Raw genomic sequence first — 23,164 nt, forward strand, 5'->3', positions numbered from 1 at the left:
TATCATTAATACACAATACAAATATGCAGTGAAAAATTTGAAAAAAAGTTAAATTTTACCGTCTCTGAATTTCTTTTGCACGACTGCAGTGTTTGCAAAGGAAACCTTCACGGATTGAAAAACTGCACCCATACCAGCGGACCATCGCTTCCAGTGTTCCTTTCATTATGGCTACACCGGTGATTTGGGTGCAGTTTTCCGATCTATGTATTTAGGATTCCTTTGTAAAACACTGCAGTCGTGCAAAAGAAATTCGGTGTGGATACTGGATACTGATAGTGAAAATACGCGTTTCACTGAGGCCAGTTAAATCGGAACCATGTGTTCATCTGCGTACGAGTTGTCTAGTTCTAACGTAGATTTTCTAGAATTTTGGAATGCCTGAACTATTCTGATGTGCAGCAATACGTTATTTTGACATGCATTGTTCATCTTGGACACAACATTCTTGTCCTGGGAAACGAGCAATTAAGTGTTCCAGTTCAATAATTTTTTTCTGAGCGCAGATAGTATGGAGAGTAAGGTGAGTCATCCACTGATACTGTCGTAGGACAATAGGAATGCAAGGCTGCTGCCCAACGATTGTATGATTGCTTTTGAATACCGACCGTCTAGCTTTGCGATACATGTACAGCATCCCTTCACTATTCGAACGGGAATCCGACAGAGAATCGGCAACTGAACAGACAGGATTGAGGCTAACCTTTAGTGTCCTTTACTTTCCATCTTTTCCCCGTTAGAGGATAGACAGACGCAAAAGCTCAGAACAGACAGAATCATCCTGACCTTTCAGTAACCTTTCAGTTACACGTTGGATCCTATACTAATATAATATATAGACAGACTACGTCTGCCATATGTTATATTAGGCTTGCCCGTTTCAACCGTGCAGCGCCTACGTAAATACAATAACACCTGCATACTGTCTGTATATAGAAGCACGTACCTGTTGTAGCAAATATTTATGGGGGGCTGTCCAATACTAATTTTTGTTTATTATAGCTTTATTACGGCCACTTGAAACTTATAATACTACTCTTGTAATGATCTGTATATACGTTGCATTGAATATACGGTATATATATCTCAATGCGTAATTGTAGTCGACGATGGGATTTATGTAGCAGGTATTCGTCATGCGGGTTGTTTCTCGCATTCGCAAACAGAAGCGTTAGTTCAGTTATTAGCCGTTTGTACAATGACATGGATGAATAAAGTATTACCGCAGATGCAAATCCGAAAGCTTGGGGAATACGATGCAAACTGAATCGGTATGATATCGATAAATGGACAAGAAAGCAGAAAGTTTTGCATTACATGTACCAAAATGGCACATGTAACGATGTACCAGATTTTCTTGGTTAGCTTCCATGATTTCGTTCTCTGTGAATTAAACCCGGAATCTCAAGAATTGCATGATAGAGATATTTCGTACCACCGAGCGCTGCCGCAACGGTTGTCACACTGTTTCCCGGTGTCATATGCTAAGATTTTTGAAGATATGCCAGCATCAGTGTCGAAAATCTCGAAATCTGCGGCAAACGAGAACCCACGAACCAATATGGCTGCCGACTTCTGACGTCATCAGCCGTCATTTGATCTTGTATTATGCCCGGTACATGGTCAATGGTTTATATTAAACCTGCTTACAGGTTATACTATTTAGTTATGTTGATCTGTATTCAGTATTGTACAGTAGTTCTATACGGAATATTTTAACGGTTAACGTAGCCTTTACACTTCGCAAATGGTATTAATTTTATGGATCGTATGTTTATAGCAACGCATGGTAACTCTGTGTAGATATCTAAATTACGCGACATGTACAGCGGGTGTGTCTGTTGTACTTGTATGCGACTATGCGTTAGCTCTGTCCGCCGGTCTGAAATTTTCTGAACGGTATAGGTGACATTACCATGGGACATGGGTGCGTGTCGTTACCTCTATTAGCTTGTGCAACAGTGCATGTGCAAATGCGATATCTTCGTACAGTGTACTGTACTTCGACCGGTTTAAATAGAGGAGCATACATACATACGTATAAACGGAACCGCCTTGACGGACTCTTTGCGCTGAATTTCTGTTAAATAGAAAGCGATCCTGAATGCGGTCTGACTTGATTGCGCTATCACAGCCAAATTTGTCTACCTACAATACAATAACCAGCAATACTGGCACGGTATTCTTGTGTTTTGGTTAAACGCTGACTTGTAAGTAAGTGACTGCGCGCCCGCACCTTCAGTATAAAATGTAATAGGGAAACAAAGACGCAATAAAGGCTGTGTTTTTTTTTATACGAATTACAATGCCAACCACCCAAGCAATAACTTGACACTTAAACACATGGTCTTGACTCAAAGCTGTATATATAAGTGTTTCTAAAGGATTGAAATTAAAAAATCCACTGCCTTCATTCGCACTAGTCGTGGCGATGCCGAAAAAAAAACAGGAGGTGTATGAATACCGACACGACATCTTTGTTAACCTTAAGAAACCCAAAAAACCACTGTAAGTCAGTTAAGGTCACGCAGCCATTTTACGCATAATACTGTAAACAATTAGCTATGCACATGTATCGGTATTTGGTACTTTCGATTTGGCAGACGTTTTAAATGGATAACAATTTCAAGCGGCTCTACACAGTCTACAGTCTACTTATAAGTTGTTTGCTTCAGCTATTATCAAACAAAATCTAGATACATGCGCACACAATCGTACAACATTAGTTACCACGCTGCACAAAAGTGTAAAAATTTTTTCCTTATACGAGTACTAAGGATCTGAATAATTTTTGTGCAGTATAATTTTACTCGTATTAACGTTTGCAAATTTCAGTTCGTACTTTTTAAGATTACATACTAGAAGTGCTGCTTAACCAATACCGGATAGAAAGTTTTGCAAAAGCTGGGGTATTAATTTTGTACAGACAAAGTAGACCAGTTGCACGAAAATGACAATATAGATATTATGTCTCACACTAAAACTCACACTAAAAAGTAAAAAATAGCAATCCGTCAAGACTAGACTGGCGCTCGTTGTAAACTTTAAAGTAAAAACAGTAGGCTAATGCATGTTCGTATTTCGCAAAAAAACTTTATTATCACAGGAAACACCACTGTCACAACGCAGAACGCACATGTGCGACGTCATGGAATAAAACACCTCTAATTTTCCCATCGAACCCAATACTATGTTAGATGAGTTTAACGTCAATAACTGCTGAGCAAAATTCAAATCTACGTCTTCCGGTGTCTCAGGCCTTCGTTTGCATCTGCTGGCCAGTCAACAAACACTTCGTCCCCGCCGTCTTCCATTTCGGATGTCTCCAGCGGATCAACGGTCTCATCAAAACCGAAGTCTTCCGTACTTTGAGACGCTGGTAACTCCTTCATATTTTGGCGTGCAAAACGATTGGACAGCGATAATCCCGCCAGAATCAATCCGCAAAAGAAATTAATGCCGACGATAATCGCCCCGATAATCACCGGATGCCGATGCATCCAGTACCGCAATCCCTCCAGCCGGGCTTCCACGTGTAACTCCATACTGTAGATATTCACCGTGGATTTGCGCACTTCAATGACAGCGTCCATTACCGGCGCATAGGGATCTTCTTGGTATAGGTCAATCAGATCTACGCGCAAATGCTGCCGTTCTTGAAGGAATCCCATCAAATACAACGGCGAGAGCACAATGATGCGTACTAAATGGTGGATGTAGGAGCGATACTGCAGAAGAGCAGGACGAGATGCGGATTTTAACAGATTTTCATCGTACGAACGTAGCGCGATGTTGATCATAAAAATTCCGGCTTGAGCATTTTCCTGTAAAACATTCCTTAATTAAACACAGTAAACCATGTACCAAATCCACGCAGCAATTTCAATGTTTGGTGTTAAAAGTATGATACTGCACATTTTCACATGCACGGTTCAAGTGCGAACAACACACAAACGGAGGCGAACACGGAAAACTGCTTTCTTTTTAAACATAATATTTGAAGACATCTGAAAAAATTTATTGTTGTCTGTGCATACTGACAAAATGATACAGTGAATGTACTTTAATATAAAAAAAATCTGGTTAAACATGTGTGGTGACTGGTCTTTGAAGGAATACCAACATAATTAAAGTAAATTAACGATTAGATCGTTCAAATGCGGTACAGACAACAAAAGCAAGCAACACCAAGCAGCAAGCCGTATTTTTTGTTAGTGGCAAAACATGCAGTGCACATGCAACCCCGTTAATGAGCTTACTTGTGCTACCTCGGATTCCGGTAGATCAACCGACACCCACATAGCATACTTCTGTCCGGACATGAGCAGCGGACTCTCCTTGCCCATGCGTTTCCGTTGGATAAACGGTACGACGGCGGTGGGATATTTGCAATACTCGGACTGCGCTCGACTGCAGTCTGCATACGACAAATGCACGGGCAAGACATGGAGGATGGTGGGTAATGTTAGGTAATGGAAAATGAAGAAGATGAAGAGCGCCAGTCCAAATATGAACAACACCAGCGTAATGCTGAACAGTATCCGGAAGAGAAGTTTGAGAACCGTCTTCACGGCGTCGGACTGTGCTTTCTGCAGACGCAGCTGCAAGGAGACGATGTAGTTATAGGTTCTGAGATGCGGGTATGGACTGCGCTTGTCAACTTTGGCTTTCATTGTGACGGAACTTCCGATACTGATAAACGGAACACGTCACTGCTCAGGGAAGCCAGAGCCTGACAATCTTGAAAGACAGCAAGCAGTACAAAGTTTTTAATTAATTAGCAGCTCATCATGCAATGCTGCACGCAAATCGAGCTGAGGACGAGGATACTTCTAAGCCATGACGATTGACGAAGATAAGCTTTTGCAGTTCTGCAGCAACCATGAGACATTTATCTTGAACAAAAACTGGATATTAGGAAGAGCGTTGTCAAAGCAGAGGCAAGAACGCTCGTAATAATTAACTTTCTGAAACTTTCAGAGTGAAGTTTTTCTAATTTTCACAACTTTCTGATACATTTAGGGGCCCTACACTTACAGCAGCGGTTTTCTTTTCAGATGCATGCGATCAGATGATTCAGTCGCTGTTGCAGCCACCTGCGTCCGTTTACTTGCTTGAGAATCTACTCTACTCTAGGGTTTTCTTCAACTTCCTTGTGGTTCAGATTTTGGCTGTTTGTTTATGTTATTTATTTTATGGAAATATAAAAATAGAAAACGTTTGCACTATCGCATTCGTAAACCAAAATTTGGGGTTTTTTGCCTTTATGATTTCTTATTACGTTCTGGTGGACTGTTTGCTCGTTTGTAGTGGTATCGACTGGTGCCAGTAAAACCGTTTACTGATTGAATATTCACGATCATTGCAGACCACGGGTGAATAACTCACGATCCGCGTTTTGTTGACTGGAGCCATGAGGCCGAGATCAATACCTAGACGTATTCGGTCGCTTTCCGCCCCAAGTTTCGTTGAACAAGCCCAGCCACTTTCAGAGAAATCCCATACAGGAACGCCGGTGGTACTAGATGACGCTCTGCAAAGGGGCTCTAGTCCTATCGTAATTCGCCAAGTTCAATCGTGGCCTTCCTACATCGTCCCTCACGGCGATCATTTCCGACCGTCACTTTTCCCGACGAATGAAATATCGACAGAAGGTACATAGTTTGCGTGGTATGCTTCTGCTTTGTGATATCGCTTACTGTGTATGTATTGATTTGTTACAGGAAAACAAAACGATCAACCTCGTAACGATAATTTTGATAATGTTATTGTTACCCATCCATTGCAGTCATTTTGACTAAAAATTCGTATTGTTCCAGATAGCCAGCGTGAGCAGAGATTCGCTACACGTGCTGTCGTTAGAGACTATGGACGGTTACTTCTTGGTCGGGAAACCGGTGGAATGTTCTATGCCTCCGATGTAGACGAGTGTACACGAATGCAGCTTTTAAGCTGTAATTCTGCGCAACGGTGGAATCCTTATTGGCGAAATCTGGCTTATCACAAGATGGACCTTTTCCACACGGTAATTTATTCTTAATTGTGATCAGTTAGTTACATGTAGAAGAAATTTTTCCCTTTTTTCTTTTGCTGATATTAATTCATTTTCGTAGATGAACTACGGTTTTGGGACAGGAGCATGCTTTAATATCAGCTACTCTCCGAATGGATCCATTCTCTTGGCTTCATACGAAAACGGATTTATTGACATTCTGCACAGCGCCACTGAACGTCTGACACGCATCCGTTTTGCACATGCCGATGGTGTGAACGCATTCTCGTGGCTGGATGAACAGCGTTTCATCAGCTGCTCCGATGACTGTTGCATTGCCACCTGGGATGTTCGCCTGTGCAACAAACCTATGCAAGTCCTCCATATCAACGATCTGACCCCGACATCACTCATCGGAGAACATTCTCTCGATGGTGACCAGCCGTGGATCAAAGACATGCATTTGATCCCGAAGCACAGCAACGGAAATGGTCAGCGCACACTGCTGGTTACCGCCTTTTCCAAGTTTATCTATCGAGTTAGCCTGGATGATTCGGATCTGATGACACCGTTAGCGCTTTCTTCAGTGAGTGAACCCATTTTAAGATCGGCGTATCTCCCGGAAAATTCCAGATACGACGGAAACTTGCTCATTGCTTCTGTACGTCCCTCGACGATGACTACGTGTTTTGTCAAGCCGGCTCTGAGGGCCAAAGAACAACGGTACCTTCCGGCTTGGTCATCCATTAATTCAACGAAGATCCTTGAAGACGGCAATCGACCGCTCGTCCCTGCTTCGTATCGTTCCATGAAGGTGGATCCTCTTGGTGGGGGAATTCTGGTGCGGAAAAACAGACTGTGCCGTTGCCGTGACGAATACTCTTATACGGCCTATTATAAACTGGAGTCTAATCCCCGGTGTTCTCCGGAAATTCCGGATAACGCTGTTAATAAGTTCTTTATTCGGGATAAAGTTTCGGAGGATTATTTCCAGGAACCTGCTTTCTCACCTAACGGATGTTTTGTGGCTTGTCCACAAGTGGCGAAAATTAGCATCTTAACGAGCGGTCCAGCGGCAGTGCCGTTCTCCTACTCACCAATGGGAAGGAATGCTTCGCAGTTCCATGTGGCTGCTTTGGTGGATTTGCCAAATTGCAGCGATGTGTTGTGCTGCGACGTCTCTCCAGCGGATAATATTACTGTCGCTTCCGGTTGCTCAATGGGGCATGTGCATTTTGTACAGCCACGATTTTGATCTCCCTTTATTGGTTGTAAATGCTCTGTCAGTGACGGTGTTCTGTGAAAGCTTTTATAATAGAAATTATGTCGCTATAATAGAAATTACTTCGTTGTAAATACTACTTCAGTCTACTTTCATAGTTTGTTACTGTTTAGAAATTATTACTGTATTTTGGTTTTGTTTATGTTTTACCACTGCGCTACAGCTGCAAACTGGCAACTACGCATAAGCTGTGTTTCGGTTAAAATTAATGTTTTTATCTAAGAATTAAGAGATTTGCATCAGACTTTAAGCACTAAGATAATTGCAAAAACACACTCGAAAGAATAAACCAATTTCAAGTTTCTTTACTTTCTGGTTAGCATCTTATGCAACTAACAATGATAATGCTATAATGAACATGATTATTTTTATTGCATCTGGCATTCACGTTCTAATACTCGTAACAATTCATCGTCAGTACAATTGTTGTACACTATTAATCCTTAACGTTTACGTGCAGTTGTCCGGTTTCATTAAAATAAGTACACAAGCAAATCGTACGAGATGGTACAAGATTTGTACTAAATTATTTATCGTTAACACGAGCATGATGTAGGATTTAACGAATAAGAAAAGTATCAATACCATTGCACGGTTGCACTGCACCTGTGGACCTATGGTCATTCACTCACTCGCTCACGTTTCTGTAGCATTCAGGCTTGACAACAAAATCGTTCGCATCTTTTGTATGTCTTCTGGAAGATGTAAACTTTCTGCTCTGATAGAAGACGACATATAATTATTATTAATACTTAATCTTTTGTCGTTTTATAATGATTATAATTATGAGATCCAACCCTTCAGAAGTTTCAAGATGTGAAATTGTGCAGTAAACGGTCACAAGTCCGAGCGCATGAATCTAATCCCGCGCGAGGCCTGAATGTCAGTCGCGACGTTCAAGGATGCCGTCCAAAACGCTTCCCAGATCCTTATTTTGTCTTCCGGCAGATCATCCTGTGCGACGGGCTGCACTATGGATTGTCCGCTGGAAGTATGGTAGTAATATCGTACTATTCTGATCCGAGTTGAATGGTGTTTTACATTTATACACAAATCTTGCTGATTTTAGGCCATTCGATGTGATGATCCTGTGTCTTATTTTGGCGAACTGTATCGCACTGGCCATTCATAGATCCTATCCAAACGGAGATTCCGACAAAACCAATGATATCCTGGTTAGTAATCAATTAGATGTATTTTGAATGATCTCTCCGGAGGTGTGTACAGGGCAGGAAGTACTAGTCTGCTTGTCCTTTCAGGACAAACTCGAATATTTCTTCATTGCTGTTTTTACCCTCGAATGTGCCTTAAAAATCACCGCATTCGGCTTCATCGGCCACCCGGGAGCGTACATGCGGAACGGGCTAAATGTTTTGGATTTTATCATCGTTGTAGTGGGATTAATCAGTGTGGCCATTCATGCCAGTGTGCCCGTGGCTGACCACTCGGCGACGTTCGACGTCAATGCACTGCGCGCGTTCCGCGTGCTGCGTCCATTGCGGCTGGTGTCCGGTCTGCCCAGTCTACAAGTGGTTCTTAATGCCGTACTACAGGCCATGCTTCCGTTGCTCCACATTGCCTTGTTGGTACTGTTCATGATGCTGACGTACGCCATCGTGGGAGTGGAATTATTTATGGGCATTCTGCATCGCACATGCTTCACAAATCGCACAGGTATTTTTACAGTTTATTTATTAGTACATTTATAAATTAAAATTTGTGGTTTTATTACTTTATTTTTTAATTAATTTTAGTTATTTTATAAGGTTCATAGTGGCCACCTTTGAATTATCTAAAGAGATTGGCTAGTGTTTTTTAATCCAGCTGGCAGTTTTTATTGTGTAAATTTTATTAAAGCGAACGAATAGTACGAATGTTTGCCAATCGCTGAAAGGTTTCGGATTTCCATTGGACAGAATTATCACAAAATGGTAATACGAATAGTGCCTGTTTATGCTCGTGCCGTGTACATGGTAAAAGCATAGAAAGTAAAAGTATACATAGAGGGACCGTGGTAAAAGCGCTTGGCGATAGCAGCCTTTGTCTAAATTTTTGATAATATCACGCAGTTAATTTCACTCGGCATTTCGTAGTTTTTTTTTGACACATTTTGTGTTTGAAGGGGAATTCCGTATTGTAAAAAATCCGGAAACGTGTGCCACGGACGAGTTTTGTGATGTCGCCAACGGTGAACATTGTCTGCCTGGCTGGGAGGGTCCGGAGCACGGGATAACCAGTTTCGATAATATTGGCTTGGCCATGCTGACCGTTTTTCAGTGCTTGACCTTGGAGGGATGGAGCTCGATTCTCTACGCGGTAAAGATTTCCTGGTAGCATCTGTAGTAATTGCCATTTTAATTACTTTTTTCTACGTATCATACGCTGTGCAACAGGTGGAAAACATAGTTGGCCAGAATTGGGCGTGGATCTACTTCGTGTCCTTGGTGATACTTGGATCTTATTTCCTTCTGAATTTGATTCTCGGTGTTCTCAGTGGGTATGATTACTGTGTATAATGTATTAACAATTCATGACTGTAATTTGTGAAGTTTGTTGTTTCTTTTTTATAGCATGTTCTCCAAGGAAAAGCAGAAGGCCGAGAAGAGCGGTGCGCTGAAAAAATTCATGAGCGGCCGCAACTTAGACAGTTTTATGCAGGATTATTTACAACGAATCGCCAGCCGACGCAATCGACCACACAATCGCCCGCGACCGATTAACGAAGACATTCGGATGCTACGGCATGACATCTTTGTTGTTGGATGGCGGGATACGATGACCTTTTGCCAGATCCAGAAAGGATGGCAGCGCGCCAGAATTTCCTGCTTCCGCCTGATTAAATCCAGATTCTTTTTCTGGCTCATCATCGTATTAGTGTTTCTTAACACGTGTGTTCTGGCTACCGAATATTATGGTCAGCCGCACTGGTTGACTGTATTTCAAGGTAATTTGAATTATTTTAACACGTTGGAATATAAATATAACAGTATAAATCCCAATTAGGATAGTGGGGTCTTCGAAAGGTCTTAGAAAGACAATTAAAAAAGTGTGGTCTTATTTAATTTTCTTACAGATCGCGCAAATGTCGTGTTTGTGATACTATTCCTCGGTGAATTATTCATTAGAATGTTTGCCCTGGGAACCAAGCACTATTTTGCATCTTTCCTGAATCGGTTTGAATTTGTTATCATTGGCTGCAGCGTAATAGAATGCGTCTTGAATCAGCTGGAACTACTTCCAGAGCTGGGACTGTCAGTCTTGCGAGCAGCGCGTCTTGTTCGGATATTCCAGATCACCCAGCACTGGTCCAGCCTACGCAGTGTGACCTTTTCCATTGTGAACTCCTTGAAATCGATTATTAGTTTGCTGTTCCTGCTCTTCTTATTCCTTTTTGTTTTTGCCATTTTGGGTATGCAGCTTTTTGGTGGAAAATTCATTCGCTGGAGCGAAGACGATGATTTCCGGCCGAGTTTCGACAGTTTCTGGCAGGCAGGATTGTCGGTTTTTCAGGTCGATTTGCAAGAATTCTTTTTATTCCGTCACTTCATGCAGTGCGTTTTATTTATTGCAGATGTTGACCGGAGAAGATTGGCACAAGGTTATGTTCCGGGGAATCCAGGCTTATAACGGCATCCACTCTGTCGGCGCTGTTATGTCCCTTTACTTCGTCGCAGTCATCGTTGGCGGAAGATGTAAACCGAACGTACACGAAAGATGTTGCTGATCGATATGAAAATCTTCTCGTTTTCAGATATTCTGTTGAATGTGTTTTTGGCCATTGCTGTGGATAACATGAGCGAAGCCACCAACCTATCGGTCGAGGACATTCCTGGAGAAATTACTGAAATCAAAGAAACTAATATACACTACGCAGTTGATGATCCACCAGAAAATGTCGAGGAAGTACAGATTTTGCTCACTGAGCGCGAGCAGCCGAGTGAACAGCTGGTCGTCAGAGATCGACAATGTTGGTCCAGTCCGTGCAGGTCTACGCGCATTATGGTCAAGGAAGCTCAGCCGGTTCATATGAGATCGGCAGACGTTATTCATATCCAAAGTTCTGGAAATTTGCCAGCTTTACCCGTTCCGCCTGTTGATTACATGAAGAAAGCACAATCGGAGGAAACTGTAGAGGAAGAACAGGAAATGCTGAAAAAACAGGAGCATCAGTCCGTTTTCGCGTCTGATCCCTTACCATTGCACCGCAGTTTATTCCTCTTTGGATCAAAACATCCGTTGCGCAAATGGTGTTACCTGATTGCTACCGATCGGGTTTGCCGATCTTTTATTCTGGTGTGTATTATACTGAGCAGTGCGTTGTTGGCAGCTGTGGATCCTGTGTCGGCAACACCAACGGAATTCGAGCTGGTTAGTTATATTCAGCAGTTTACGCGACCCAGTAAAGCAATTTAAAATTACATCTTTTGAATTCTTTTTTTAGGTGATAAGTTATCTCGATTACTTTTTCACGGGCTTGTTCACGATAGAACTAGGAATGAAGATTGTGGCGTACGGATTTATTCTCCATCCAGGATCGTTTTGTAGAAGCTGGTTTAATATTCTGGATTTATTGGTCGTGATCTTGTCGTTGGTGTCTTATGCATTCGAGTATGTAATCCATTGTGGAAATATGTTTGGAACGCTCGATACTTTACTAAACTATCGTCACCTTTTTGCAGTGATTCGGAATTTTCGTCCATAAAGACACTGCGTGTTTTCCGAGTTTTCCGGCCGTTGATAGCTGTAAATCGTGCGGAAGGTTTAAGGGTATTACGGTATTCTCTTTGTATATTGTATACTACAGTTAAGTATATTATTTTTAAAAAATTGTTTATGTTGATAGCGCATTATCCATTGTGTTACGGTCGCCTTGCGAAGTATATGGAACGTCGTGCTGGTTATCGTGGTGACAATGATAATGTTCGCCATTATGGGTGTACAGGTTCGGTTTTCGTTGATGTTGTATTGCTGTGTTAGCATATCCTTAAAATATTACTCAGTAGTAGTTTAGCTTTTGACTGAATATTTTTTATTCGCAGATTTTCAAAGGCCGGTTTTATCGCTGTTCGGATTTGTCAAAGCACACCGAACACGAATGCCGGTTAGTATACTGTAAATAGGGGCTTCTTGACCGTTTTCCATTCGCTTCCACACTGTACTCCATTCAGGTTTTCCCTTTATACAATTAACGGGGACAACTTTGATTATTCTTGCAAAAAAACCTAATGTAATCAGTGCTACCGGTAATTTTTTTGTGCTTTGCACAAGTAAAATAATGCAACTGTTTTATTTTTACATTTAAAGAATTTGTAATGCATATTTGGTACCATTGTTTGCATTGCAGTGGGAATTTTGTGCCCTTTGTCAACGGATATCCTGCAGATGATGTAGTTGAGCGCGAATGGATTGACAACGAATTCAATTTTGACAACATTTTCCAAGCATTCTTAACCCTTGTAGCTGTCGTTACGACGGAAGGATGGCCGAAGTGAGTCGAACCTTTTCCATCTGACAAAAGCATAACAACAGAAAAGAGAATAATTTGTAGATTTTCTAGTTACGCATACGTAGGCGTTGATTCCAATGCGGAAGGTCATGGACCCATATTTAATTATCGTCCCTACACGGCACTGTACTTCGTCACATATCTGTCGGTTGTGGGATTTTTCATGATGAACATCTTCATCGGGTTTATTATCATCACATTTCTGCAAGAAGGTGAACAAGAGTATGCAGACTGCCAGTTAGATGAAAATCAGGTGAATGTCAGATAAATTGTAGTTTTTCATATTTGTTAACGGTGGGTATTTTAGCGTAGATGTATGGAATTCGCCCTAACATCCAAACCCATTCCGAAATACATTCCGCAGCGACGTTTGCAGTATAAGATTTGGTGGCTGGTGGGATGTGAGCATTTTGAAAATTGTATCTTCGGATTGATTTTCCTCAATACGATAGCGATGTCCGTCCGGGTACATTGCTTTTAATGAAATTGTTTTGGAACCACCCATAGATAACCCATGAAATTATAAACCCAATCCAGCTAGCCCTAATCTATTGTTGCAGTATGACGGACAGCCGAAAGGTCAGATTCTAGCCCTGGAATACCTCAACATGACGTTCACTGCAGTTTTCGTTCTGGAATGTGTACTAAAGTTATTTGCGTTCAACATCATTGTATGTGATTTTACCGTATCACAGTGACTAACGTATAACATTTTATGGTGTCGTTTACATGAAAAGTTGTTATTGCCATCTGCAGCGTTCTCTTTTTTAGCATTACTTCAAGGATGTGTGGAATGTGTTTGATTTTGTTGTGGTTTTCATCAGCATGTTCGATATTGGCTATTCCCTGTATACCGGGGTAAATTATGTACACTATTAATTGCTATTAGTACAGTATTTGTGCAGTCATATTGCAATGAGGATCTTGCGCAGTATCGAAAAATACCCACACGGTTATAAAATTACGTGTGATTCTTTTGAGTTTTGTCAGTGAGTTTTTTCTATTGGCAGACTGTTACGGAAGTGAACATCTTTAGGATTTTTCGTGTTTTACGTTTGGGAAAGCTTCTTGGAAAAAGCAGGAACACCAGGATCCTGTTCTGGACATTTCTAAAATCCATGAGAGCGCTCCCTTATGTGATTCTTTTGATTGGAGTTATCTACTTTATCTACGCCGTGATTGGAATGCACGTAAGCAGGAAACGTTTTGAAGAAACGAACGTTTGTTGTTGTTCAATTAAAGTTTGCGTTAATTGATTAAGCAACCTAAAACTCCACACCAGCTACTGTATAGACATTAAATAAACGCTGTGAAAATGCAGTCACAATAACTGCGGTTAATTAAAAAGCGTATTATGTGCACCGGTTCCGGTGGTCACGATTTCTGATGTGTGTATTTATGCTAGGTGTTTGGAAGAATTTCCTTGATTAACAAAGATAGCTCCATTGACCGGCATAACCATTTCCAAAACTTTCCCCGGGCATTACTCCTCTTATTTCGTTCCGCAACTGGCGAAGGCTGGCAGGATATTATGATGTCGTGTGCGAACCGTCAGGATGTCTTTTGTGACGCGAGAACCGGTTTACCAGCGGGCAGTTTATGTGGATCGGATTTTTCTTATGTGTATTTCACATCCTTCCATTTTCTGTGTTCTTTCATGATTCTGAATGTGTTAGTGGCGATTATCATGGATAATTTTGATTATCTAACCAGGGACTGGTCAGTTGTGGGTCCCCAGCATTTAGACGAATTTGTACGGCTATGGTCGGAATATGATCCATTAGCAACTGGATATATCAAACATATGGATGTCATTTCCCTATTGAGAAGTATCGACCCTCCGCTGGGCATTGGACGATTGTGTCCACGACGTATAGCGCGAAAGGTATTCCGGGGTGTTCACTGTTTCTTGCAATAACGGCATTTGGTGTAATTTGGTACATATCTGTTTTTGCATTTGAAAATTTTTAGAGACTGTTAGCGATGAATATGCCACTGAATTCGGATGGAACTGTACAATATAATGCCACGTTGTTCGCATTAATACGTACTGCATTGCATATTTATACCGAAGGATCCATAGATGAAACCAATGCCAAATTACGCGAAGTAGTGCTGCAGATTTGGAGGAAGACATCCGAATACAAGCTGGACACAATCCTGCCGAAGCCAGGCGGTAATTGCAAAATAATGCCACTTAGTACTGCAGGTTGATCAATGGTCTTTTTACGAAAGAACAAGTTCTGCTATTTTATTTTAAAGTTTGCTCAGTCGCTGAAATAGGCTCTGATGTTGGCGCGCTTAAACCATGCACAACTGTGTATGCTATGCGAAGGACTTTGATAAAGCAGGAGGACTCAAGTCGCTAAGTTAACAGCTTGCTTTCGCACAATTATTAACTCTAGCTTTTCCCTACAGCTGGAAATTGTTTATTATTAAACCAGAGCAATGAACAAAATTTAAACGAGCACAGAAACAGTGTGGTGACACTTACGAGTAATACCGAAGTTTTTTTAGCGGATACGATGACCGTGGGGACACTATATGCAGCGACCATTATGCAGGACTACTACAGAAGATACAGAAAAAGGAAGTGCGCAACTAGCGCATGTGCTACCGCTGAGTTAGAGGATGACCGAAGGAAAATGGAAGGTGTGCTCTCCACATGGGACCGAAAAGCGGGCGCCTAACGGTGAACTCTCGCAGCTGTGTGATAGTAATTACGCCCGGTTTTATAAACGTTTTATGAGTTTGTGTTAATCGAAAACTTCGCAGTTTGCGTCTGTTGTGCATAGATTCTAGTTAGTTCTTCGGTTTGGGAAAAGAAATGCTGCACAATATTTTAGTCTGCCAAAGATAATTTTTTAAATTAAACTGATGACCTTTTCTTTGGTACATACTACAGTGTTAGGATGATCGACAACTACAATATTCAATACAACTTCAGAAATATATTTGAGCGGTAATAGGTCATTTCACTGTTTTGTACAACGCTTGACATACAATTCCAAAATTATCATAAACATCTGGAATAAAACAAGCGAGAACAAACAAAGCAATCACCAGATTATAAAAGAGATTTATACGACTTTCATTCAGCGGTAAGCATTTACGTTCGGTTTATGCAGCACTCCATTTCGTTCAGCCAGAATCCTTCCGTCGAGGGATATCTGACTGTCCGCTTGACAGGGCCGTCGTTGATTTAGGGAAACTATGGTCTTTAGGCCAACCAGCAAGGGCACCCAGAAGCAAAGCGACACGCCTAATCCTGGTCGGACCACCCACGATTTTGTTCAAACTGATCTCCGAACACTCTTGTCCCGATTCCATAAATGTTCCGTCTCTTATCACAGTAGTGCAGACATGTTTAACGGACAAATCAGCAAGGTATACGCGGCATACAAAGGTCACACTGCAGACGATATTCAGTAACCTGTATAAAATCCGAAACCTTCAAAGCGCCGATCAGAAAACTTTCAACATATTTCTCCCGTTTTTAAAAATTTCGTTATCAAAGACTTTTAAACAATATGAACAATAAGACAAGCGTCGTCTACAGAGACTGCACTTAAAAAGGCGCCCTTACCATCGATTGTCAGATGATTTTCAGTCAAAGCGATTGCATAGCGAAGACCGGCGCGAAATGATTCCGATTTCACATTCTCGTCTGCATTGTAGTAAAGAGCCACTGGAGCATAGTGGACAACTTCGAAACGATTGCTCTTCAAAAGATACTGAAGGACTACAGCGTGTTGTCGTACAACCTATTCAAAAAGTTTGAAGTGTTATCTTGCGCCCGATACAACAACAGTTTGAATAAACTATAAAACAACAGCAAATCCGGGCTAAATACCTTCATGTACAATAACCGGCAATCCAGTTCAACCTCGCAATTCGCGGGCGTCACAAAATCTTTCGTCAGAAAAGTGACTTTTCCATTGGATACGTTGAAGGAACAATTTGATCTGCGACACAAATAGTAATATTTTGTTACTATCAGTAGCGACTCTACAGTAGCCAAAAACCTGTCTGTACCTGTTGTACATATCAAAACCCGGCGTCGTTAATGAGATCTTGATTGTAATATTTCTCCACGATGTTGTAAAGCAGCAGTCATGCACCGAAAGCTGAATATCCAGACAACTTAGGGATTCTGCTGCTTTTAAACACCTGCAAAAAAACATGAATGTCTGGAAAATATTTCAATAATCACCTAAAATATCTTACAAGCAAGTTGAAATCGGCTATGAAAATGGCTATACATGAAAAATAATATAAAAGTAGTCGAAGATCTGTACCGTCTGTGGAGGATCAATGCCGTTGATCTAGATACCAATTCTGCTGTTAATGTGCGGCTGCAAAAAACAATAAAATACATTAAACGTCCTTCAAAATCGGTACCGAAAAAAGCAACGGAAGTATTTTTAACCATTTATTATTAGTACCTGCCAAGTCCTTGTTTCCATACCCGGCGATCTTTGGCCTGAATCGCCATTTTCCTCCTAAATATCTTCAGTCCCACCGGCCCACACGCAGGCACCGGTAGATCAGGATTAGCGAAATCGCGCATGCGGTTGAGAAGCATCTGAGCAAGCGAATGTTCAAGAATTTTGGATTCAGTCAATAAAGGAGTCTTTTGCATATCCCGAACCACCGGGATGCTCCGGAATTTTGTATCGGCCTCGGCAACATGGAGCAATTTCAACCGCAGGGAGAAACCAAATAAATTCTAAACACAAGACAAAAGCGTTGCCAAATCATACAGCATATACAAACCGTTTCCAGATAGCTCACCGAGTAATGGATTTCATCGGAGAGTACTATGGGTTCAATCATGTCATCCAGTCCACTAACACCTTCTGCGCTCATCTGCCACACAAAAAGAGTGAAACAAACAGTAAGCTACTAAATCGACGTGTATTAAAATATACCAAGGCAAACAATTCCCGGCAAAATAAGGTGTTCTGTGCAGACATCAACTTGCGATGCCAGTAGGTGTCCAGCGTCAGAATTCTTCCCCACGAGTCCTGCTGCTTCAACTCCTCCACTCGACTGCGTTGATTATTGCCGAATTTCGCTGAAGCAAACAAGCGAAAGCTTTTCGAGGTATCCTTTAATGCGCCACAATATTACACACGTACAGGTGACCAAATCAACCTGAATGACCGTTTCACCGCCCAGATCACCGGCAATGACGACATCGAACGGCTTTATCGTTGTCCTCTTCGTTTTTACGCACTTCAAACTGACGGAAGAGGAAAATTACACTACGGGAATCATTTCAAGTGGTTAATGTGCCGTTTTGAACCAGAATACTCCAAAGATTCTGCCTGTGCGAGGCTCAGTAAAACGTATGAGTGTTACGTAATTCCCGTACCTGCTTTGCCTTTCTACTCTCTCTTACTGCAGTCAATCACTGACACCTCAGGCTCACACGGTACATGTAGGTACTGCATCAGTGTACTGGCATAAATGAAGTGCTTCAAAAACCTCTGTTCAGCCACAACGTGTAAGTCCATACGGATGGCTGGGGCAGTACAAGGAAAGTGTATTGTGCGACATTGAATTCCCCTTATATATTGCCTGCTCTCGCTGGTCACGCCCCGTCTTCGTTTATAATGAAGATTATCAAGTAGAGGGCGCTAATAGTGGCTCATATGGCACAGCAAGTGTCCTCTGACCTCTCGGGCCGGCGCACTTTCGTTGCAAGTTTTTAAAACATCAACAAATGTCGGCACTGCACTTCTGTGTTAGGTTTCGTTTGGACTTGAATTTTTATCCCAAATCGTGTAAGTGCTTACCTCATTTTGAAATTTTGGCATCCTTTTTGGTTGTATTGCAACGAGATTCGCTTCGAATTAAGTTACTGCATATGGCCATCCCAGATGGAACCCGCTCGAATCTTGTTATTGGCGCTGTTGTTGTTGGAGCTCTGTTTTTGCTCGGAGCCGCCGTCTTGGTTGGCTTTACTGTTCACTACCTCGGGTCATGTGGTACGTGGTATTATGTATATCTTGTCGGAAACTATGCCACCTTAACGCTTCGCTAAACAATTTGGAAACTTCCACATGCAATTCGCAGTGGTTGGGTGGAGTTTTGGGGTGCCGGGCTCTTCCTGCTGCCAGCCTGTGGGATCGGCGGATTTTGGATTGCCAAACAGTTGCATGATAACCGCTCAATATCGGCTGCAGCCAGGAGGAGCGCGCAATACGAAATGGACCGTCGGTATGCACTGCATTACTGTAATTCTTCAGTGAATGTAAAGTTTGGGATTGCAGAGACCCCTCTAATCGACCCAGAAATTGATAATCCTCGTGGACTGGCGGTGCATCCAGGGAAACTTTTGTTGTTCTTCGCTCAATGGGGATCACAGCCGAAGATCGAGCGTTCATGGCTGGATGACAGTGCAAGTAAGTACAAATAATGAAGTCATGGGAAATACGAGCAAATTAAGTTAACGAGCATCTTCTGTTAGTGAAAAATAGTTACGAAGACGTGGAATTATGTGTAAAGACGAACGCATGCTTCGTGGGTGAGCGAATGTGCGCCAGTAAGATGGAATGCATCCCGCAGAAAGAATGGTGCGACGGGAAACACGACTGCAGAGACAGGTCCGACGAGGAGAACGATGAGTGTCGCTTGACAACGCCCCTTCCGCCTTGCCACGGAAATGAATTTCGCTGTGGTAATGGGCGTTGTATACCAGGAGCATGGGTGTGCGACGGGACCAAGGACTGCGACGATGGTACGGCTGAAACCCTGGCGGACTGGTGTGTCAACAAGAAAATCGACAAAACTGGAGGTGGCTATATGGCCGGTACGTAGACCTTCGATCAATTTTTTTCTGATGTAAATCTTATTATATTATAGATTTTATTATCGTACTTTATAAATTGTTTAAACTAATTTTTTAAATCGTTTGCTAAGACACAAGTTGGTTAACATAATTTGTAATAAAGATGCATGGTTCATGATTTGTAATACAGATTCTTGCTTGTAATGCAGAGCCTGGGACGGCAGAAATCTCTACAACTGCTAGCTCAGCGCAGTGTCCGAATACCGATTTCGCTTGCAGCAATGGAGAGTGCATCCCCAGGTCGTGGCGGTGTGATCAGGGCGTTGATTGCGCTGATGGCAGTGATGAACACAACTGTCCGGGTGCGTGGACGCTGCCTCCCGCAGCTCTCCATGCCGTGTCGGCGTTGACATGCGCTCACGACCAGTTCCATTGTGATGCCCCAAACGGGACCGCAATGTGCCTGCCGTTGGGTAAGGTTTGCGATCATCGTAATGACTGTAAAAACGGAACGGACGAGGGCTTTGGTTGCAAGCTGGCGGAAAAGGAGTGCGAGAAGAACAACGGACAATAAGTGTAACCTTACTCCGCCGGGTCGGAAATGTTCTTGTCCTCACGGGTATGTATAATGTAAATTGTGAATTATTGGTATATACAGACTACAGTATAACCATCCTGAAATCGATATGCTTTGGTCTGAACAATAAGGTTTTTAAAATACGAGTAGTTTATTTTTGCTACTGGACTCTGCAAAATCATTCTGTGTGTTTGAAACGAGAATGTCAAGTTCCTGGTGATTATAACGGGACACAGGGACGTGTTACTGTTTATATTCTTACAATGAAATTGAAATTCTATGATTTTGAAGTACCATTGCTGCTGAATTATGTTGCAGATTCTTTTTGTAGGTACGTTCTGTCTCCCAACGGAAGGGCTTGCGCTGATGTCGATGAATGTGCAACAAGCTCACAACTTGGAGGCCCTTGCAGTCAACTGTGCATCAATCTGAAAGGCACATACAAATGTCACTGCGCTCCCGGTTTCCTCCTGGAATTTGATGGTCACACGTGCAAATCGGCTAATCACGTTCCGTTGCTCATGTATTCCACTGACGGGGAGATTCGGTACATGGAAACGGAAGGTTTTCGGCATAATGATCTCTTTACAGAAGGGAAACTGACCACGATGACTGTAGGACTTGATTGGAAGCAGAATAATAGCTTTGAATCCAGCACGGTAGGAAAATATTTTAGTATAGATGCAAGTCATTGCTCTTTGCAGATACAAGTCTTTCGAGATGCTTAATATTTGAGATTTTTCTATTTTCCAGATTTTCTACAGCGATGCTGACCGAAAACATACAATCCGCTACGAATCTACTCACGAACGGAGCGTTATTCTCAAGAATATGGTCATGCCGGAAAGCATCGCATTCGACTGGGTCAGCGAAAATCTGTATTACGTGGATGCCGGGAAGCCGGAAACTGGAGTGTGTTCTGTCAGCAGGAAAGCAGTGCATTGTGCTCCCGTGATCGACGCTGAAATTAATAATCCTCACGGACTGGCGGTTCATCCAGGAAAACGTCTGCTGTCCTTCGCTCAGTGGGGATCACGGCCGAAGATCGAGCGCCCATGGCTGGATGGCAGTGCAAGTAAGTAACAATGTCCAGGGAATCGAAACAATTACGTGAGTTATCTAAAAACAGCTAAAAAGTTGGGAACAGAGATTGGCCCTTGAATAGGTATATACAAACTATATATAGTTTGTCGGTTTTTTTTGCGGGAAGTTGAAAATAACATAGTGCTTGTAATGTTGGTTGATAACTATCGCGCAACTAGAAAGCCGAATTCAGGCTCCAGTGCTGTTTTCTTGATAAATTGCTAACAAAGCATATATTTTATTGTTTAGGGGTTGTTGTCATTTCCCAGAAGGTGTTATGGCCGAACGCTCTGGTAATCGATTATATCTGGGATCGCTTATATTTTATTGATGCCCAGTTGGACTGGATTGAATGTGTATCATACAGCGGGGACGACCGGCGCACGGTTTTCCGCATGGCATTCTCGCATCCTTTCGGCTTAACAATGATCGGCAATCGTCTCTACTGGACAGAGTGGACGCACCGGGGCATTTACAGTGTATTGACCAACGGGAGCGATTTCCAGCTAGTGCACGACATGTCGATGCGTCCGTTGGGAATAGTGGCTGTGCATCCATCGCGGCAGCCCTATTTCGATTCTCCTTGCGAACCCGCTGTTAGTCTCTGCGACCAAATATGCCTGGCTCGTGTAGCGCAGTATTACAATTGCGTCTGTCAGAGTGGATATCAGCTGGTGAACGATACAAAGTGTGTGCTCTTGGTCCCTTGGATGATCATATTCAGCGGGAAGCTTTGATTTCGCTTAATCAAGGAAAGTACAGCTAGTCCACCGTGGCCGGAATCATAATGGCCTCTTTACAGAAGGGAAACTGGCCACCATGACTGTAGGGCTAGACTTGAAGCCGACATCTTGATTTTTGAATTTGTAATTTCATTTTTTGATCTTATTAGCTGTGATTTTTTAGCTCTCATCCTATCATGGTAGTGGTATGTGATCCTTTTTATAATTATTTTGAACGCAGTATCGTTTGTGGGCCGATCTTATAAAGTTTTAGTGTGATGATGATTGCTGATATCGATTTAATTTATTCTAAGCCTGGATCTATCTGATGCAAAGCGTAACGTAACCTAGGGTTGAAATCATGATTTCATGTTTCATTTCATTTCATGATCATGCGGACCCTCGCGTGAAATGTGAAAAGGAAATGAAATGAAACGTGTTGCCTAGACACACTCGCTCGCTCTGCGTTAATCTCATTTAACGCTTGGGCGTTAAATGCTATTAACGCTTGTCGAGCTCGCTCGCGATCGCTTGTTGCCGCTTGTGGATGCCGGGGCAAGTGATCATGGTCAGCCTGGGTGATGTCCGGACGACGCACTGAAGGGCGGTCGCCGGTCACCAGGTGTATGATACGAGCCGCGCCGGACACCCCCAAACCGACAGGCAGCCCCCAACCGCGCGCGGAAGACAGAGAGAACAGGGAAAGAAAAGTGAAACAGATCTGCAATACGGCATACAGGAATGTAGTCGAAAAGTTACAGGAAATTGCGAAATTAAACAGATGAAGAGGCTAAAACTCAGTGGAAAGGAATGGAAAGAGGTTGGGCACAAACAGTGTGCAGAAAATTTTCAGCTGATGTGGGGCAGTGAGGAATGGGCGACAGGGAATGGTTTTCGCATTGCGGAGGGTTGCACGGAATGGTAGGAACCGGAATATACAGCAGTAGAATGTCCAAAGGCTATGGGACATGGCGTGGCAGCGCGTTGGTTTTTGAAATCCCAGGTGGTGCCCGGGTGGTGTAATGTGATCCCAGGAAATCGCATGTAAAAACATGCAAAACAAATGCGAATGATCTGCCTACACTGGCTACATATTATTGCAGTACGAATAATGATACAGTGAAACTTCTCTACAACATACACCCTCCGTTCCAGGCTTTCTGAATGTTACAGAGGGGTGTATGTTATACAGAAGCTCTGCCCCTA

General features: G+C 42.5%; 6 protein-coding genes across 8 annotated transcripts; 4 read left to right on the forward strand and 2 right to left on the reverse strand.

Moving 5' to 3' along the window:
* Window positions 1–2,929: 2,929 nt before the first annotated feature.
* Window positions 2,930–5,015, reverse strand: LOC129591688 (seipin-like). 2 transcript variants are annotated; one of them, XM_055487435.1, is made up of 2 exons: window positions 4,269–5,015; window positions 2,930–3,824 (listed from the first exon to the last, which is right to left on the reverse strand). In XM_055487435.1, the coding sequence occupies exons 1-2, from the start codon at window positions 4,671–4,673 to the stop codon at window positions 3,237–3,239; spliced, it is 993 nt and encodes a 330-aa protein (XP_055343410.1). In that variant the 5' UTR covers window positions 4,674–5,015; the 3' UTR covers window positions 2,930–3,236. The 2 variants fall into 2 exon arrangements, with proteins under 2 accessions (XP_055343410.1, XP_055343409.1); XM_055487434.1 differs by having other exon boundaries at window positions 2,932–3,824; window positions 4,260–5,015.
* A 157-nt stretch (window positions 5,016–5,172) lies between these two features.
* On the forward strand, window positions 5,173–7,542 carry LOC129591682 (DDB1- and CUL4-associated factor 10-like). Its single transcript, XM_055487428.1, has 3 exons — window positions 5,173–5,654; window positions 5,820–6,025; window positions 6,114–7,542. Exons 1-3 carry the CDS (start codon window positions 5,414–5,416, stop codon window positions 7,245–7,247), a joined length of 1,581 nt encoding a protein of 526 aa, XP_055343403.1. The 5' UTR covers window positions 5,173–5,413; the 3' UTR covers window positions 7,248–7,542.
* A 404-nt stretch (window positions 7,543–7,946) lies between these two features.
* Window positions 7,947–15,667, forward strand: LOC129591676 (voltage-dependent L-type calcium channel subunit alpha-1D-like). Its single transcript, XM_055487422.1, has 22 exons — window positions 7,947–8,265; window positions 8,344–8,449; window positions 8,534–8,948; window positions 9,397–9,590; window positions 9,668–9,771; window positions 9,845–10,218; window positions 10,348–10,784; window positions 10,846–10,966; window positions 11,026–11,642; window positions 11,716–11,882; window positions 11,954–12,041; window positions 12,118–12,216; window positions 12,314–12,375; window positions 12,619–12,762; window positions 12,823–13,033; window positions 13,088–13,246; window positions 13,341–13,451; window positions 13,552–13,638; window positions 13,791–13,970; window positions 14,186–14,665; window positions 14,752–14,956; window positions 15,298–15,667. Exons 1-22 carry the CDS (start codon window positions 8,177–8,179, stop codon window positions 15,468–15,470), a joined length of 4,623 nt encoding a protein of 1,540 aa, XP_055343397.1. The 5' UTR covers window positions 7,947–8,176; the 3' UTR covers window positions 15,471–15,667.
* Window positions 15,668–15,753: 86 nt separating this feature from the next.
* Window positions 15,754–19,099, reverse strand: LOC129591686 (mediator of RNA polymerase II transcription subunit 17-like). Of its 2 annotated transcripts, none has more exons than XM_055487432.1 (10): window positions 18,582–19,099; window positions 17,922–18,025; window positions 17,712–17,857; window positions 17,575–17,649; window positions 17,226–17,509; window positions 17,079–17,135; window positions 16,816–16,950; window positions 16,634–16,745; window positions 16,367–16,544; window positions 15,754–16,213 (listed from the first exon to the last, which is right to left on the reverse strand). In XM_055487432.1, the coding sequence occupies exons 1-10, from the start codon at window positions 18,584–18,586 to the stop codon at window positions 16,206–16,208; spliced, it is 1,104 nt and encodes a 367-aa protein (XP_055343407.1). In that variant the 5' UTR covers window positions 18,587–19,099; the 3' UTR covers window positions 15,754–16,205. The 2 variants fall into 2 exon arrangements, with proteins under 2 accessions (XP_055343407.1, XP_055343408.1); XM_055487433.1 differs by lacking the exon at window positions 18,582–19,099 and adding an exon at window positions 18,158–18,196.
* LOC129591684 (low-density lipoprotein receptor-related protein 2-like) lies at window positions 18,502–20,621 on the forward strand. The gene is made up of 6 exons (XM_055487430.1): window positions 18,502–18,773; window positions 18,862–19,005; window positions 19,059–19,190; window positions 19,256–19,597; window positions 19,786–20,195; window positions 20,485–20,621. Exons 1-5 carry the CDS (start codon window positions 18,509–18,511, stop codon window positions 20,148–20,150), a joined length of 1,248 nt encoding a protein of 415 aa, XP_055343405.1. The 5' UTR covers window positions 18,502–18,508; the 3' UTR covers window positions 20,151–20,195; window positions 20,485–20,621.
* LOC129591556 (low-density lipoprotein receptor-related protein 2-like) lies at window positions 20,356–22,207 on the forward strand. The gene is made up of 4 exons (XM_055487237.1): window positions 20,356–20,369; window positions 20,485–20,812; window positions 20,907–21,228; window positions 21,486–22,207. The coding sequence occupies exons 1-4, from the start codon at window positions 20,356–20,358 to the stop codon at window positions 21,971–21,973; spliced, it is 1,152 nt and encodes a 383-aa protein (XP_055343212.1). The 3' UTR covers window positions 21,974–22,207.
* Window positions 22,208–23,164: the final 957 nt, after the last annotated feature.

This window comes from Paramacrobiotus metropolitanus, unplaced genomic scaffold (assembly GCF_019649055.1).
Source record: "Paramacrobiotus metropolitanus isolate TYO unplaced genomic scaffold, Prichtersi_v1.0 Parri_scaffold0000047, whole genome shotgun sequence".
NCBI lineage: Eukaryota > Metazoa > Tardigrada > Eutardigrada > Parachela > Macrobiotidae > Paramacrobiotus > Paramacrobiotus metropolitanus.